The 15,387-nt window shown below is 41.7% G+C and overlaps 1 protein-coding gene across 9 annotated transcripts in view; it reads right to left on the minus strand.

Annotated features, from left to right (window-relative positions):
• SNX14 (sorting nexin 14) overlaps positions 1 to 15,039 on the minus strand; it is a 98,084-nt gene extending 83,045 nt beyond the window's left edge. For 6 of the 9 annotated variants that reach the window (XM_060205473.1, XM_016193578.2, XM_016193577.2 and 3 more), the window contains exons 1-2: positions 14,729 to 15,038; positions 1,800 to 1,920 (exon numbers count right to left, since the gene is read on the minus strand). In XM_060205473.1, coding sequence (XP_060061456.1) covers positions 1,800 to 1,920; positions 14,729 to 14,868 — 261 coding nt within the window. In that variant the 5' untranslated portion in view covers positions 14,869 to 15,038. Of the gene's footprint in view, positions 1 to 1,799; positions 1,921 to 14,728 lie in introns of all 9 variants that reach the window. The other 3 variants (XR_009553680.1, XR_009553679.1, XM_016193579.2) reach the window with 1 other exon arrangement.
• Between the last annotated feature and the right edge of the window lie 348 nt (positions 15,040 to 15,387).

Below are 15,387 nucleotides of genomic sequence, written 5' to 3' on the forward strand. Positions count from 1 at the left end.
CTGTCTGTCTGTCTATCTATCTATCTATCTATCTGTATCTCAAGACATCTTTTAAGAAATAGTTGTGGTCCGGGAGGTGGCACACTGGATAAGCATTAAGACTCTCAAACATGAGGTTTCCTGTTCAATCCCCTGCAGCACATTTACCAAGTAATGTTTGATTCTTTCTCTCTTTCCTCCTATCTTTCTCATTTATGAATAAATAAAATTGTAAATAGTAATAACTGCAAACTAAGCCACCGAGAAAAGATACAATAACCATACAATAATCAAATCAACTCTCCATGTTTATAGCTAAATCCAACTGTTACAATCATTGTTAAAATTTCAATCCACATTTGAAAATTATACTTACTTGCAAAAGTACAAAGGAAAACTATCTTCCATTTCTCTAAAACCTTGACTTCAATGAGGGAAAAAAACAGATATATGACAACTAGTAAAGTTCTAAACTAAGTATGGGACAATATTTTCAGCTGTGAGGAGAATTACCAACAAGCCTGAGATGAAAATGAATGCACCATCAGAATTATCAAGAAAGTCTTTTGAGATATTCCACCAATAAATAAATACTCCACAGGGACCAGGCGGTGGTACACCTGGTTAAGCTATAGTGTGCAAGGATCTAGGGGGTTCAAGCCCTTGGTCCCCACCTATAGGAGGACAGCTTCACAAATGGTGAAGTACAGCTGCAGGTGTCTTTCTTTCTCCCTATCTCCCCCTCTCCTCTCAATTTCTCTCTGTCTCTATCCAATAATAAATAAATAAAATTTAAATAAATAAATATTCCACCAAAGCCTCATCTCATAGAGACTATGACTAATAGAGATAGGGGCAATGCATTACCCCCTTTGTCAAACTTCAAAAGTACAAATTATTTGGGTTAAAACTCACTTAGACTCTGAGGGAAACTATTGTGGCTGTCACAAGAAGTGGGCAGAGATGGAGAGGCATTAGGTAGAGGGGCACAGGAACTTTAGTGGTAGGTGTGGTAAGTGGTACACACTGAAATTTTATAATTCTAGTAACCAATGTTAAACCACTAATAAATTAAAGATTAAATAAAAATTTACATCGCTTTCATTACGTAAACTGCAATGATTTTTTTTTATGGAACAAAAAGGTATATGACAGGGTAATTTAACCCAGAATTCCTTAATTGCCTCTGTGCCTTAGAATCTCCTTGAAAGTTTTTATTAAATACCGAATTCATAAGACCATAACCCAGAACTTGTCCGTCAAGATCAAGTGGTAGGATTTAGGAATCTTTATTTAAAAATCTCCCAGTTGGGGAGTCGGGCAGTAGCGCAGCAGGTTAAGCGCATGTGGCGTAAAAGTACAAGAACAGGCGTAAGGATCCTGGTTTGAGCCCCCGGCTCTCCGACTCCTGCAGGAGAGTTGCTTCACAAGCGGTGAAGCAGGTCTGCAGGTGTCTTATTTTTCTCTCCCCCTCTCTGTCTTCCCCTCCTCCCTCCATTTCTCTCTGTCCTATCCAACTACAAAAACATCAATAACAACAATAATAACTACAACAATAAAACAACAAGGGGCAACAAAAGGGAAAATAAATAAATATTAAAAAATCTTCCAGTTGATCCTACTGGATACAAAATTTTAGGACCCTCTTTAAATTCACTATCCTCACAGTCTAGAAGACAGTACAGTGGCTAGAGGATCAGAACCACATGCATGAGGTCAAGTTTGATCCTCAACACCATATATGCCAGAGCAATGCTATGGCTCCCTCTCTCTAATAAATAAACCAATCTTTTAAGAAAATAATAATATATTCATTTTACCTTGGGTTTATGTTTTATTGTGAAGAATATATTTGGTAAGAGAGAATTAGGTCCTAATGAGCAGTAGAATGTGACAACTCCAGCAACGAATGACCAGAAGATCATTAAAACATGAAGATACCTTAGAAGTAATGAAAAACATTACAATCAAAAAAGCACAGCACTACAGTTTTCCATAATTTACCATTAAGCACCTACCCTATCATATTGGGCAATTATTCCAATCATGAAATTTTGTATAACTATAAGAAACATAAAGTGTTTGCTGTCAAATATATATTCCTTTAAAATATAAAGTACAGTGGTCCGGGAGGTGGCGCAGTAGATAAAGCATCAGATTTTCAAGCACGAGGTCCTGAGTTCAATCCCCGGCAGCACATGTACCAGAATGATGTCTGGCTCTTTCTCTCTCCTCCTATGTTTCTCATTAATAAATAAATAAAATCTTTAAAAAATAAAATAAAATATAAAATACATAGTCTCAATATTTCACAATTTGGGACCTATGTTGTCGTTTATCAAGCCTATATTACATTATTCCAGCATGCCCAATAATAAAGATGATAATATGTTGATAGTTAATAACCCACCACAATTCTGATTACTATTCACTAGATTAAAAAAAAAATTGAACAAGTGTCAATTCTATGCAATACTGTGTTGAGTTCTGGAAATACAATAAAGAACAGCTAGAGAAAAGCAAGAAGTCATCTGTATCTATATGAGGAAAATCCGGTAAGACCATCAGCTGATTTCTCTACAGAAAACTCTGCAGGCTACGAAATTTGGCAGAATGTGCTCCAAAGATTGAAAAGATCTCCATCCAAGAACGTTTCATCCTGCGAGGTTATCAACCAGGTTTGAGGGAGTAAAAAGAACTTTTCATTAAAGCAATAGCTGAAAGAATTCAATACCACCAAATCAGACCTATAAGGAATAATAAAGGAATTTTCTAAATAAATAAATGAATAAGGAAACACAGAATTATATCACCATGTACATAAATCACCAAAGCAAGGAAAGCAAGCAAAGTCCAACAATGACTATGGACTCAAACTGCAGAACTAAGGTTAACAAAAGGTTGAGGGAGGACTGAAAGGAGAGAGGTGGTCCAATGGACTTTGAGGTAGAAATACTGGTGCTGTGGTGGGGTGAGGAGTATGGCAATGCATTCTGAAGAAGTGATAAACTGTATTTCTACAACCCTTCTGCGGTTTAGGAGAGAGCATCACGGTTATGCAAAATGACTTTCATGCTTGAAGCCCTGAACTTCCAGGTTCAACCCCTAGCACCACAACAAGCCAGAGTTGAGCAGTGCTCTGGTTAAATAAATAAGGGAACTGGGTGGTGGTATACCTGGTAGAGTGCACATGTTACAATACACAAGGACACTAGGTTCAAGTCCCCAACCCCCACCTGCAGGGAGGAAGCTTCACAAGTGGGGAAGCAGTGCTGCAGGTTTCTTTCTCTTTCCCTCTCAGTTTCAGTCTATACCTAAAATAAATACCATATATATATAAATTTTTTTTAATTCAATCCCCAGGTCACCATCTGTGGGAGGGAAGCTTCGAGTGGTGAGTAGTACTGCCAGTGTCTCTCCTCTCCTATATTTCTCTCACTTTTTTTTAAAATGAACTGGGTTACATTACTATTTATTTATTTACTCATCAGATAAAAACAGAGAGGCAGAGAGAGAGTAAAAAAGAGACTACAGCACTAAAGTATTCTTCAATGCAGTAGGAACTAAGCTTGAACTTGAGTCATGCATATGGCAAAGTAGCACACTATCCAAGGGAGCTATTTCGCAGCCCTTCTATATAAATATATATCACGGTGTGTGTGGGTGGGGGGCATGTTTGCAAATTTAGTGTTGTAACCACTGTACACCACCTCCTAGGCCCTTGGACCATAGGACTCCAGATTTTCATATCCAAGGACCCGACAGGTTGGAACATTAATCCTTAGGACCACTAAATGTCAGAGTTGAACACTGCTCTGGTGTCTCATGAAAATAAATAATTTTTTTTTTTCAAATTGTGGTTATTTGTGTGTTTGTTTAACCAGATTACTGCTTAGCTCTGGCTTACAGTAGTAAAGGAGACTGAACCTGAGAACTCTCAAGAGCCTCAGGTATGAGTCTTCTGCAGAGCCACCATGCTAGCTCCCTGGCCCTTTTCAAAAGCAGAACAGGATGTGGCACAGTGGGTAAAGCAACGGAGTTAAAATTAAAAGCATGAGGTCTCACATTTGATCCCTGGCATCATGTGTTCTGGTTCGTTCTCCCACCCTACCCCCTGCTGCCTGCCTTTCTCTTCCTCTCTCTCCCTTCCTCCCTTCTCTCATTAGTGAATAAATAAATCTTTTTAAAACAATTGATTTTTAATAGTTTTTTAAAATTTTTTAATATTTATTTATTCCCTTTTGTTGTCCTTGTTGTTTTATTGTTGTAGTTATTATTGATGTCGTCATTGTCAGATAGGATAGAGAGAAATGGAAAGAGATGGGGAAGACAAAGAAGGGGAGAGAAAGACACCTGCAGACCTACTTCACGCCTATGAAGCGACTCCCCTGCAGGTGGGGAGCCGGAGCTCAAACCGGGATCTTTATGCTGGTCTTTGTGCTTCGTGCCATATGCACTTATCCCACTGCGCTACGGACCGATTCCCAATTAATTTTTTTAAAACACAAAATAGAGCATGTGGTGCAGCAGATAGAGCATGGGCCTCTCAGACATGAGGCCTAAGGTTCGATTCCCAGAATTACATATGCCATAGTGATGCTATGATTCTCTCTCTTCCCCCTCCCTCATTTTCTAATTAAATAAATCTTAAAAGAAGAAAATAGCAAAGCTTAATTTAAAAAAAAAAAAAGGAGAGCAAAGGAATCACACAGGCATGGAGCCATAACAATAACTAAAACTCATGATTTTAAGTAAAGAAAATGAAAAAAAAAAAAAAGGCACTGGTGAACTAGCCAAAAACAATACTTTAGCAGAACTGTAAAAGGCTACTGTAAATTGAAGAGTGAAACAGAAATGAGAAAGTGGAATTGTTAAATGAATATAAATAATTCTCCTTTTAAAGCAAAGAAGAGCTAAAGCAATGGCTGGAGAGCTCCAATAAGCCAGACATTTAGTTAAAAATCCAATCACACTGGGTGAGCAAAACAGCTCATCAGGAGAGTGTCTACTTTGCCATGCGCACAACCCAGATTCAAGCTGGTCCCTACCAGAGTATTGGGAGCTGCAGTGATCTGATGTCACTCACTCTCTCTCTGTATCTGAAAAGGTTGGTCTGAAGCAGTGAAGCCTTGGTGACAACAAAACAAAAAATGTCATCCCATTTAAAAGTTGACAGAAGAGATGCCAAGTGACACAGTGGATAAAGTATTCAGTTCTCAAGCACGAGGTCCAAGTTTGATCACATGTGCCAAGATGATGCTACTGGTTCTCATAAGTATCTTTATTTTTTTTTAAACTTTATTTTATTTATTTATTCCCTTTTGTTGCCCTTGTTGTTTTATTGTTGTAGTTATTATTGTTGTTGTCATTGTTAGATAGGACAGAGAGAAATGGAGAGAGGAGGGGAAGACAGAGAGGAGGAGAGAAAGACACCTGCAGACCTGCTTCACCGCCTGTGAAGCGACTCCCCTGCAGGTGGGGAGCCGGGGTTCGAACTGGGATCCTTATGCCCGTCCATGTGCTTTGCGCCACCTGCGCTTAACCCGCTGTGCTACAGCCCGACTCCCCCATAAGTATCTTTAGAGCAAGAGTGAGGGACCAGGAAAATAGCTCACTTGGATAAGGTGCCTACTTTGCCACATATATGATGTAGGTTCAAGTCTGACCCCCACCACACTGAAGGAAGCTTCAGTGCTATGGTTTCTCTCCCTCTTTCTACCTCTCTCTCTCGGATGTCTCTTAGCTCTCTTTCTATTCAAAAACTATCAGCCTGGAATGGTGAATCACTGGAAACAACAAAAACTTTAAAAAAAAAAAAAAAAGAGAGAGAGAGAAAAGGGTAGGAGAGAAGAGATAAATGAGTGATTTGTGTCCTGGAAGCAAGATTCACAGTCTAAACAGAAAAAATAGTTATGAGGGCTGGGCGGTGATATACCTGGTTAAGCACACATAGTACCATGTGCAAGGATCCACGTAAGGACCTGGGCTTGAACGTCTACTCCTCACCTGCAGCAGGGATATTTCACAAGCAGTGAAGCAGGTCTGCAGGTGTCCACCTTTCTCTTTCCCTACCTCCTCTTCTCTCAATTTTTCTCTGTCCTATCCAATAAAATTGAGGGGGGGAGTGGCCAACAAAAGGAGTAGATTCATAGTCCCGGCTCCAAGCCCCAGCAGTAATACCGGCTCCAAGCCCCAGCAGTAATACTTGAGACAAAAAAAGAGTAGCTCTTCCCTTAATACTAGAAAGAATATATGGATAAGAATGCAGTTAGGGGCCTGGCAGTGGTACAACTGGTTAAGTGCACACACTACAGTGTGCAAGAACCCAGGTTCAACTCCCTGGTCCCCACCTGCAGGAGGAAAGTTTCACGAGTGGTGAAGCAGGGCTGCAGATGTCACTCTGTCTCTTTCTCTTTCTCCTCCCTTTTCAATTTCTCTCTATCTCTAGCCAATGATAAATAAAAATATAATTTAAAAAAAAAGGGGGGGGGAGTCGGGCTGTAGCGCAGCGGGTTAAGCGCAGGTGGCGCAAAGCACAAGGACTGGCATAAGGATCCCGGTTCGAACCCCGGCTCCCCACCTGCAGGGGAGTCGCTTCACAGGCGGTGAAGCAGGTCTGCAGGTGTCTATCTTTCTCTCCTCCTCTCTGTCTTCCCCTCCTCTCTCCATTTCTCTCTGTCCTAACAACAACTACAACAATAAAACAACAAGGGCAACAAAAGGGAATAAATAAATAAAATAAATATTTTTTAAAAAAAAGAAGGAAAAGGGGAGTTGGGCAGTAGCGCAGTGGGTTAAGCACACATGGCACAAAGCGCAAGGACTGGTGTAAGGATCTGGTCCTTGAGCCCCCCGGCTCCCCACCTGCAGGGGAGTCGCTTCACAAGTGGTGAAGCAGGTCTGCAGTTGTCTATCTTTCTCTCCCCCTCTCTGCCTTCCCCTCCTCTAATGTCTGGTTCTCTCTCTTCTCTTAAATAAATAAAACTAAAAAATTAAAAATTAAAAAAGTTCCAGAAGACTAGGTAGGTTCTGAAACAGCTGCTGGGAGAAATAAAGAGTACACTAGATAATTTGACACATGTATCCTAAAATGTATCTGGCAAATACAGGTTCAGAGAGAACTGAGCCGAGGCAGTTGGCTCTCATTTTACTGACCTGCCTTGCTCTGTCTCACCTTTTGAGGCAGATGGCTCCTTTTTACAGTCTGCCCTTCGCTTGATGACTATTTCTTAACTTGTTTATTCTAATAAAATTTCTTTTTTAATTTTATTATTCTTGTTTATTTATTGGCTAGAGACAGTCAGACATTGAAAGGGCAGGGGGAGGGTGAGAGACAGAGACACACCTGCAGCCCTGCTTCACCACTCACAAAGCAGGTGCTTTGCGCCACGTGCCTTTAAACCTTTGCAACTCCCAGGTGTCTGTCTTTCTCCCTGTCTTCCCCTCCTCTCTTTATTTCTCTGTCTTATCCAACAATAATTACAACAATAATGACAACAATAACAGTAAGTACAACAACAAAGGCAACAAAAATTGAAAAAAAAAAAAAAAGGCCTCCAAGAGCAGTGGATAATACAACAAAGGCAACAAAAAGGAAAAAAAAAAAGTATGTAATAGTATGTGTGCTTAACTGGGTGCACCACCACACAGCCCCCTCTATCTTTTTATCTTTTTTTTTTACCAGTGTAATCTTTTTTTTTTTTTAATAATTTTATTTCTTTATTGGGGAATTAATGTTTTACATTCAACAGTAAATACAATAGTTTGTACATGCATAACATTCCCCAGATTCCCATTTAACAATACAACCCCCACTATGTCATTCATCATCTTTCATGGACCTGTATTCTCCCCACCCTCCCACCCACCCCAGAGTCTTTTACTTTGGTGCAATACGCCAATTCCATTTCAGGTTCTACTTGTGTTTTCTTTTCTAATCTTGTTTTTCAACTTCGGCCTGAGAGTGAGATCATCCCATATTCATCCTTCTGTTTCTGACTTATTTCACTCAACATGATTTTTTCAAGGTCTATCCAAGATCTTTTTTTTTTAACTACTGTAAGAAAGAAAGAAAGAAAAAAAGGGAGTAGGGCAGTAGCGCAGTAGGTTAAGCGCAAGTGGCGCAAAGTCCAAGGACCTGCGTAAGGATCCCAGTTCGAGCCCTTGGCTCCCCACCTGGATGGGAGTTGCTTCACAGGCGATAAAGCAGGTCTGCAGGTCTTTCTCTCCCCCTCTCTGTCTTCCCCATCTCTCTCCATTTCTCTCTGTCCTACCTAACAACGACGACAGCAATAATAACTACAACAATAAAACAAGGGCAACAAAAGGGAATAAATATTAAAAACAATAAAAAATAAAAATAAAAGAAAGACAGACACTTACAGACCTGCTTCACCTATTTTGAAGCAACCCCCTCAGGTGGTAAGCCAGGGGCTCCAACCGGGATCCTACTCTGGTCCGTGTGCTTTGCACCATGTGCACTTAACCCGCTGTGCTACCGCCCACCAGCCCCCTCTTCTTATTTACTTATTTGTTTATTCTAGGATAGAGACACAAGAGAAATTGAGAGGGAAGGAGGAGATAGGGAGGGAGATAGATACCCACAGCCCTGCTTCACCACTCATGAAGCTTTCCTCCTGTAGGTGGAGTCCAGGGGCTTGAACCCGGTTCCTAGTGCACTGGACTGTGAGTACCTAGCCAAGTACACCACCACCTGGCCCCTCGCTCTCCCTCTCTCTGTCTCCCCATCCTCTCTCAATTTCTTTCTGTTCTAATAAAATAAAAATAACTAAAAATAAATATCCACCAGGAGCAGTGGATTCATACATAGTGCATGCATACAGCCCCAGCAATAACCCTGGTGGCAATAAAAAGAGAGACAGACAGACAGAGGCAGAGAGTGACAAAGAAATACAAAGAGAGGGAGTCGGGCGGTAGCACAGCAGGTTAAGCGCACATGGTGCAAAGTACAAGGACCAGCAAAAGGATCCCTGTTGGAGCTCCCGGCTCCCCACCTGCAGGGAAGTCTCTTCATAGGTGGTGAATAAGGTCTGCAGGTGTCTGTCTATCCCCCTCTCTGTCTTCCCCTCCTCTCTCCACTTCTCTCTGTCCTATCCAACAAGGATGGCACAATAACTACAACAACAATAAAAAAAACAAGGGCAACAAAAGGGAAAATGAATAAATACATAAATATTAAAAAAAAAAAAAAGTGATCCTGGAGGTGGAGCAGTGGATAAAGCATTGGGCTCTCAACTATTGTATTTACTGTTGAATGTAAAACATTAATTCCCCAATAAAGAAATAAATTTTAAAAAATAAAAAATAAATAAATAAATAAAAAGAGTGATCTGGGAGGTGGAGCAGTGGATAAAGCATTGGGCTCTCAAGAATGAGGTCCTGAGTTCAATCCCTGGCAGCACATGTACCAGAGTGATGTCTGGTTCTTTCTCTCTCTCCTCCTATCTTCCTCATGAATAAATAGATTATTTAAAAAAAGAAAGAAAGAAATACAAAGAGAGAACAAAAGGGAGACCAGAGCACTAATTGGCTCTAGCTTATGGTGGTGCTGGGGATTGAACCCGGAACATAAAGTCCTAAGCTTTTGGATAACCATTATACTGTCTCCCCAATCCAAATAAATCTTTTTTTTTTTTTTTACCTACAATAAGAAAAAAAAGGGAGTAGGGTGGTAGCGTAGTGGGTTAAGTGCAAGTGGTGCAAAGCGCAAGGACTTGCATAAGGATACCAGTTCGAGCCCGGCTCCCCTGCGCTTCACAGGAGATGAAGCAGGTCTGCAGGTGTCCATCTTTCTCTCCCCCTCTCTGTCTTCCCCTCCTCTCTCCATTTCTCTCTGTCCTATTCAACAACGATGACATCAATAACAACAACAATAATAACTATAACAATAAAACAAGGGCAACAAAAGGAAATAAATAAAAACAATAAAAAATTTAAAAAAGAAGAAAAAAAAATCAAAACATAGGACATTCTCAAGTTTAACCATCTAGGTTCATATCCTAGCCATGACATGATACAAACTATTTTCTGTGACTCTTCTTTTGTCCTCTAATAAAATGAGATACCTGACTCATGGGCTGCTATTATGATTAGTAAACCAGTAAGACAATTAGGTAGTCTGTCACATACTAAGTGCATTGTTCTGATAATTTAAAAATAAAGTTGATGGTAATAAAACATGTTAAGAAGCAGGTTTCAGGGCTAGGGATAGCATAATGGTTATGCAAAAGATTTTCATGACTACTGACTATACTGAGCTCCCAAGTTCAATCCCCAGCAGTGCTCTGTCTCTCTCTCTTTCTCTAATTAAAACAAATAAATATTTTTTTAAAAGCATGCATAGAAAAAGGGTATATACACAGCCTCAATTGATATGATAAAATATATTGCAAGTGAAAGTGGCTCAAATGTCAACAGTAGTCAATCACGGTAATTTTTTTTTTCAAGGTAAATTTGAGTGATTTTTATTTCCCTATTTTCTGCATTCTTTACATTTTATATGAATCAATGTTATTTAGGAAGTTACTAATAATAATATGCATCTTAACACTCATCCTTTTATGTAACTTTTTAAGAGCTTGGCTTCTGAATCCGAATGACCTACATTAGAATCCCATTCTTGAACTTAATTATCTATGAGCCAGAGCAAGTTAACAACTCTTAAGCTTGATCTGGGTGCTGATTACAGGGTTGGCCCTATTTTTAAATTAATAGAAATAGAGAATTGTATGTTACATGCTTTTCTGTATATAATATGTTTTTATTTGTTTCGTTTTTTTTTTTTTTTTTTGCCTACAGGGTTATTGCTGGGGCTCAGTGCCTGCACCATGAATCCACTGCTTCTAGAGACTCTTTTTTCCCCCCTTTTTTTGTTGTCCTTTTTTTGTTTTTATCATTGTTGTGGTTACTGTTGTTGTGTTGCTGTCGTTGGATAGGACAGAGAGAAATCAAGAGAGGAGGGGAGACAGAGAGTAGTTACAGCAGCCGCCTCACATATGTGAGGCTCTGGGTTCGATCTCAGCTCTACTTATGAGCAACAGGAGAAACCCATTGATGATGGAGCAGGGCTCTGCTGTGTCCCTAATACTAACGTAATGTAAATATAAAGATTTTAAATCTGGTCCAGGAAGAAATCAACCCAATTTTTTCTGTGATGAAAGTTCACATGTGAAACACTGGGTTTGATTCCTGGCATTGCACTGAAGAAAGATAATATTTTAAAATGCTATGCAATGAGCAAGCAGCAGCACACCCAACTGAACACACATCACCATGCACAAGAACTAGAGTTTGGGCAGAGGTAGATAGCACAATGGTTATGCAAACAGACTCTCATGCCTGAGGCTCCAAAGTCCCAGGTTCAATCCCCTGCACCACCATAAGCCAGAGCTGAGCAGTGCTCTGGTTTTAAAAAAAAAAAAAAAAGGGGGGGCAACAACAGGAAATAAAGAAAAAAGAAAAAAATTTCAAAAAAAAAAAAATTGAGTTCGCAGTGAATCCACAACAAGAATAAATAAATAAATATAAAAGCTTTAAAAAAAAAAAAATTGAGTTCAAGACTCCGCTCCCCACTTGCACTGAGGAAGCTTCACAAGTGGTGAAGCAGGGCTTCAGGTTTCTTTCTCCCTCTCTGTCTCCTCCTCTCCTCTCAATTTCTCTCTTTCCTATCGAATAAAATAAAAAAATTTTAAGGAAAAAAAAATAACTTCTGGGAGCACTTTATTTATAGTTAATGGCATCAAGCCCCAGCATTAACCCTGGAGGCAAAAAAGAAAAAAAAAAGAGAAAGAAATTAAGAAGGGAAAAAAGAGAAGAGAAAAGGAAGGAAGGATGGAAAATTACACAGTTCTGCAGCCTTCCAAAACTTTTTCCTCAAAAAGGGACCTAAAGAGCTTGGCAGGTGGCACAATGGATAAAGCCTTGAGCTCTCATGGATGAGATCCTGAGTTTGAACCCCAGCATCTAGCATATGCCAGAGTGATGCTCTAGTTCTCTCTCTTCCCTCCCCCACTTCTCTTTAATATTTAATAGATATTTTTAAATTAACATTTAAAAAAGAAAAGGGGGTGCAGGCAGTGGCACACCTGGCTAAATACACACACTACAGTGCACAAACACCCAGGTTCAAGCCCAATTGCAGGGGGAAAGCTTCTCAAGTGGTGAAGCAGGACTATAGATGTCTTCCTGTCTCTCTCCCCCATCCTCTCCATTTTCCTCTGCCTCTATCCAATAGTAAGTAAGTAAAAATATTTTAAGAAGAAAAAAATGGACATTGTGCTATTATTTTATTCAAGGCAGCTATATCATTTTTTAAAAAGATTTTATTTATTTATTTATGAGAAACATAGGAGGAGAGAGAAAGAGCCAGACATCACTCTGTGCTGCCGGGAATTAAACTCAGGACCTCATGCTTGAGAATCCAATGCTTTATCCACTGCACCATCTCTCGGACCACAGCTATATCATTTTTAAAAAAATTACTCTGTGGCTAAAAATGGGAAAAAAAATAAGTATGCAAAACACTCAAGTATACCACTGAGAGACATTTATGTGTAATTCCTTTTCTTTTTTTTTCTTTTCTTTTTTTTTTTTTTTGTATAGGGAAACACAGTACAGATCAGATTAGCATCATGTGACTTCTATTTTCCTTTTCCTTATCAGAGTACAATTCAGCTCTGACTTGTGGTGCAGGAGACTGCCAATCTGGACCTTTGCGCTTCAGCCACACAAGTTGTTTTTTTTGCACAACCACCAAGCTATTTTCCTGGTCCTTATGACTTCACAACATTAAACACTAGATGATACTATGATTAAATAAACATCTTCAGACATCTAGTTCACCCTATCCCCTCATTAGTTCTCCCTTGGAGGCCTAAACTTACCAGTTCCAAAAATAAGCAGCTCTCAGGTCCATGGACATGGACCATAAAAGTGTGCCCGTCTATGATCATATTAAATCTATGAGTCTCAGTTAGAATATTTCCCAGACGACTGAAATCAAAGTAGTTAGCTTCCACTCTTAGAGTCTACATTTTCCATGCCCTTACAACCAAGCATTCTATGATCATTCTATCACCGTCAAAGCATGCTATCCAATAGTATTGCAAGAACTGTTCGAGTCTAATTATCATGTAAACCCAGAGTCAGCTAACCAGAAAGGAGAACAGCTAGGGAAGAATAGGGTGTGTGTGTGGGTGGGTGTGTGTGTGTGTGTCTGTGTGTGTGTGTGTCACCATTTCCCCTTCCCTCTCAATTTCTGTCTTTATCCAAAATTAAAAAGGGCTACGGAGACAGTAGGTGTGTGTGTGTGTGTGTGATGTGTGTGTACACCATTTCCCCTTCCCTCTCAATTTGTCTTTAGCCAAAATTAAAAAGGGCTACGGAGACAGCATAAGTTATGCAAACTACTTTCATGACTTAAGTTCCAAGGTGCCAGGTTCAAACCCCAGCACCACCAAAAGCCAGAGCTGAGCCGCGCTCTGGTTAGGAGGATGGGGGCTGGGTTGGGAGGAGGAAAGAAACAAGTGTTGTTACAAATTTCTTTTTTTATTATTTTCTTTTTTTAAATATAGAAAATGTTAAAGTTTATTAGAACAGACAAACTAAGAAATAGTCACCGAAGGAGGTGACTGACTGGCAGCTGGTGACGGACGAACTGCCAATTGATTGCTGGGAAGGGTCTGTATTTATGCCTGTAATTTTCAGGGTTACATTATTTTGTGGTTGCTCAAAAACAAAACAGTCCTCTTCCTGCCTTATCTCTTAAAAATTATTTTAATTATTTTAGTTAGAGACAGGGAGAGTGAACGAGACACAACATCAAAATTTCCTTCATTATTATTTTCTTTATTAGATAGAGACAGCCAAATATTGAGAGGGAAGGGGGAGATAAGAAGAGAGACAGAGACACACCTGTAGCCTTACTTCACCACTCGTGAAACTTTCCCCCTGCAGGTGGGGCCCAGGGGCTTGAACCCAGGTCCTTGCACATTGTAACATGTGCGCTGAACCAGGTGCACCACCCAGCAGCCGGCTTTCTTGTAAATGATTCCAGGTTCCTATTCCGAGGAAACCTACTGCTTAGCAGAGTGGCGTATAAAAATAAATAAACAAACAAATAAATGGCACATCGGAGAAAGCAAATCTGAAAATAAGCCCGAAGGAAAAGTTCCCTCTTAACGATTTCGGCCCGGTTGTCTCCAGAAGCGGCACAACGAAGGCGGTGTACGGCTAGCTCGTTTCAGGGGCAGAACCTGCAGATTTTAAAACGTCACAAATTGGGGCGCAGGGAGCGGCGGGCAGCTGCGTTAGTGACTCGCATTATTTTGCGAGAGACAGAGACAGAGACAGAGACAGAGAGATGTGTGTGTGTTCGGCTGCAACAGGACCTTGATCCCTCCAGTCAGCTGACCACGCCGCCCTTTGTCAAATCTCGAGCTGGATTGGGCTGAACAGATTTCACCCTTGAGGGCTGCGGGTGGGGGGCGCATCGATGACAGGTTCAAAAAATGGGTGACAAGAAGTCAGACTTAGAAGCCGAAGCCTTTGGGAAAGGAGGCGGCACAGGAAGGCTGTTTACCGCCCCCCAACCCCCACCCCGGGCAACACGCGCATTTCCGGGCCCGGGACTCGGCGGGCCGAGGAGCCACTGTTCCCGGAAGCCGCCGTCCGGCAGTCCCGCCGCAACGCGGCCCAGCTGCGGGGAACCTGCCGCCCGCCGCCGCCTTACCTGTTGAGGAGCAGGGAGGCGGCGCTGAGGCACAGCAGCAGGAAGCAGAACAGCGGGTACTGGCGGCAGATTTCCCGTCCCACGTCCAGCCGCAGCCGCTGTTTCAGCTTCTCCCCCATTGCCCGCACCCCGGGAACCATCTCGATCGGCGGGGCTGACTGCTCTAGACTGTGAGGCAGAGGTCGAGGCGACCCCCATCAATCTCGGGCGTCGCCGCCCCGCCGTTCCGGCGGCGGACTCCAGCTGCCGTGGACCGGCGGACTATCCGCAAGCTGCTGTCTCAAGCCCCGCCCAGGAGGCCTGGCGCGCGTGCGCAGCCACAGTTCCCTTCTCCACCCCCCGCCCCCCAGGAGATGGGGAGTAGCGAGGGGGAGGGTCCGGCGGAAGTGAGCGCCGGGTGCGTACGATGTCCTCACCTCGCAGTTGGTTCCTTGCGTTCGGCTGCTTCTGTCGTCAAAGACTAAGCTCGATCTCCCCAGGTGGTCGGCTTTTTTGGGAAACGAAGGGAAACTGCAGCACCCACTGACCGCACGTTTAGAGGATGGAAAAAGAGAAGGTTGTGCCCACACACAGGAGAAACTACCCCCGCAGCCCCGGACCCTGCGGGTGGGACACCGGAGCCCGCGGTGCTTGATGGTCACTGTAGTTTTTGTGGAACC

The sequence above is a fragment of the Erinaceus europaeus genome, chromosome 13 (assembly GCF_950295315.1).
Source record: "Erinaceus europaeus chromosome 13, mEriEur2.1, whole genome shotgun sequence".
In the NCBI taxonomy this organism is placed as follows: domain Eukaryota; kingdom Metazoa; phylum Chordata; class Mammalia; order Eulipotyphla; family Erinaceidae; genus Erinaceus; species Erinaceus europaeus.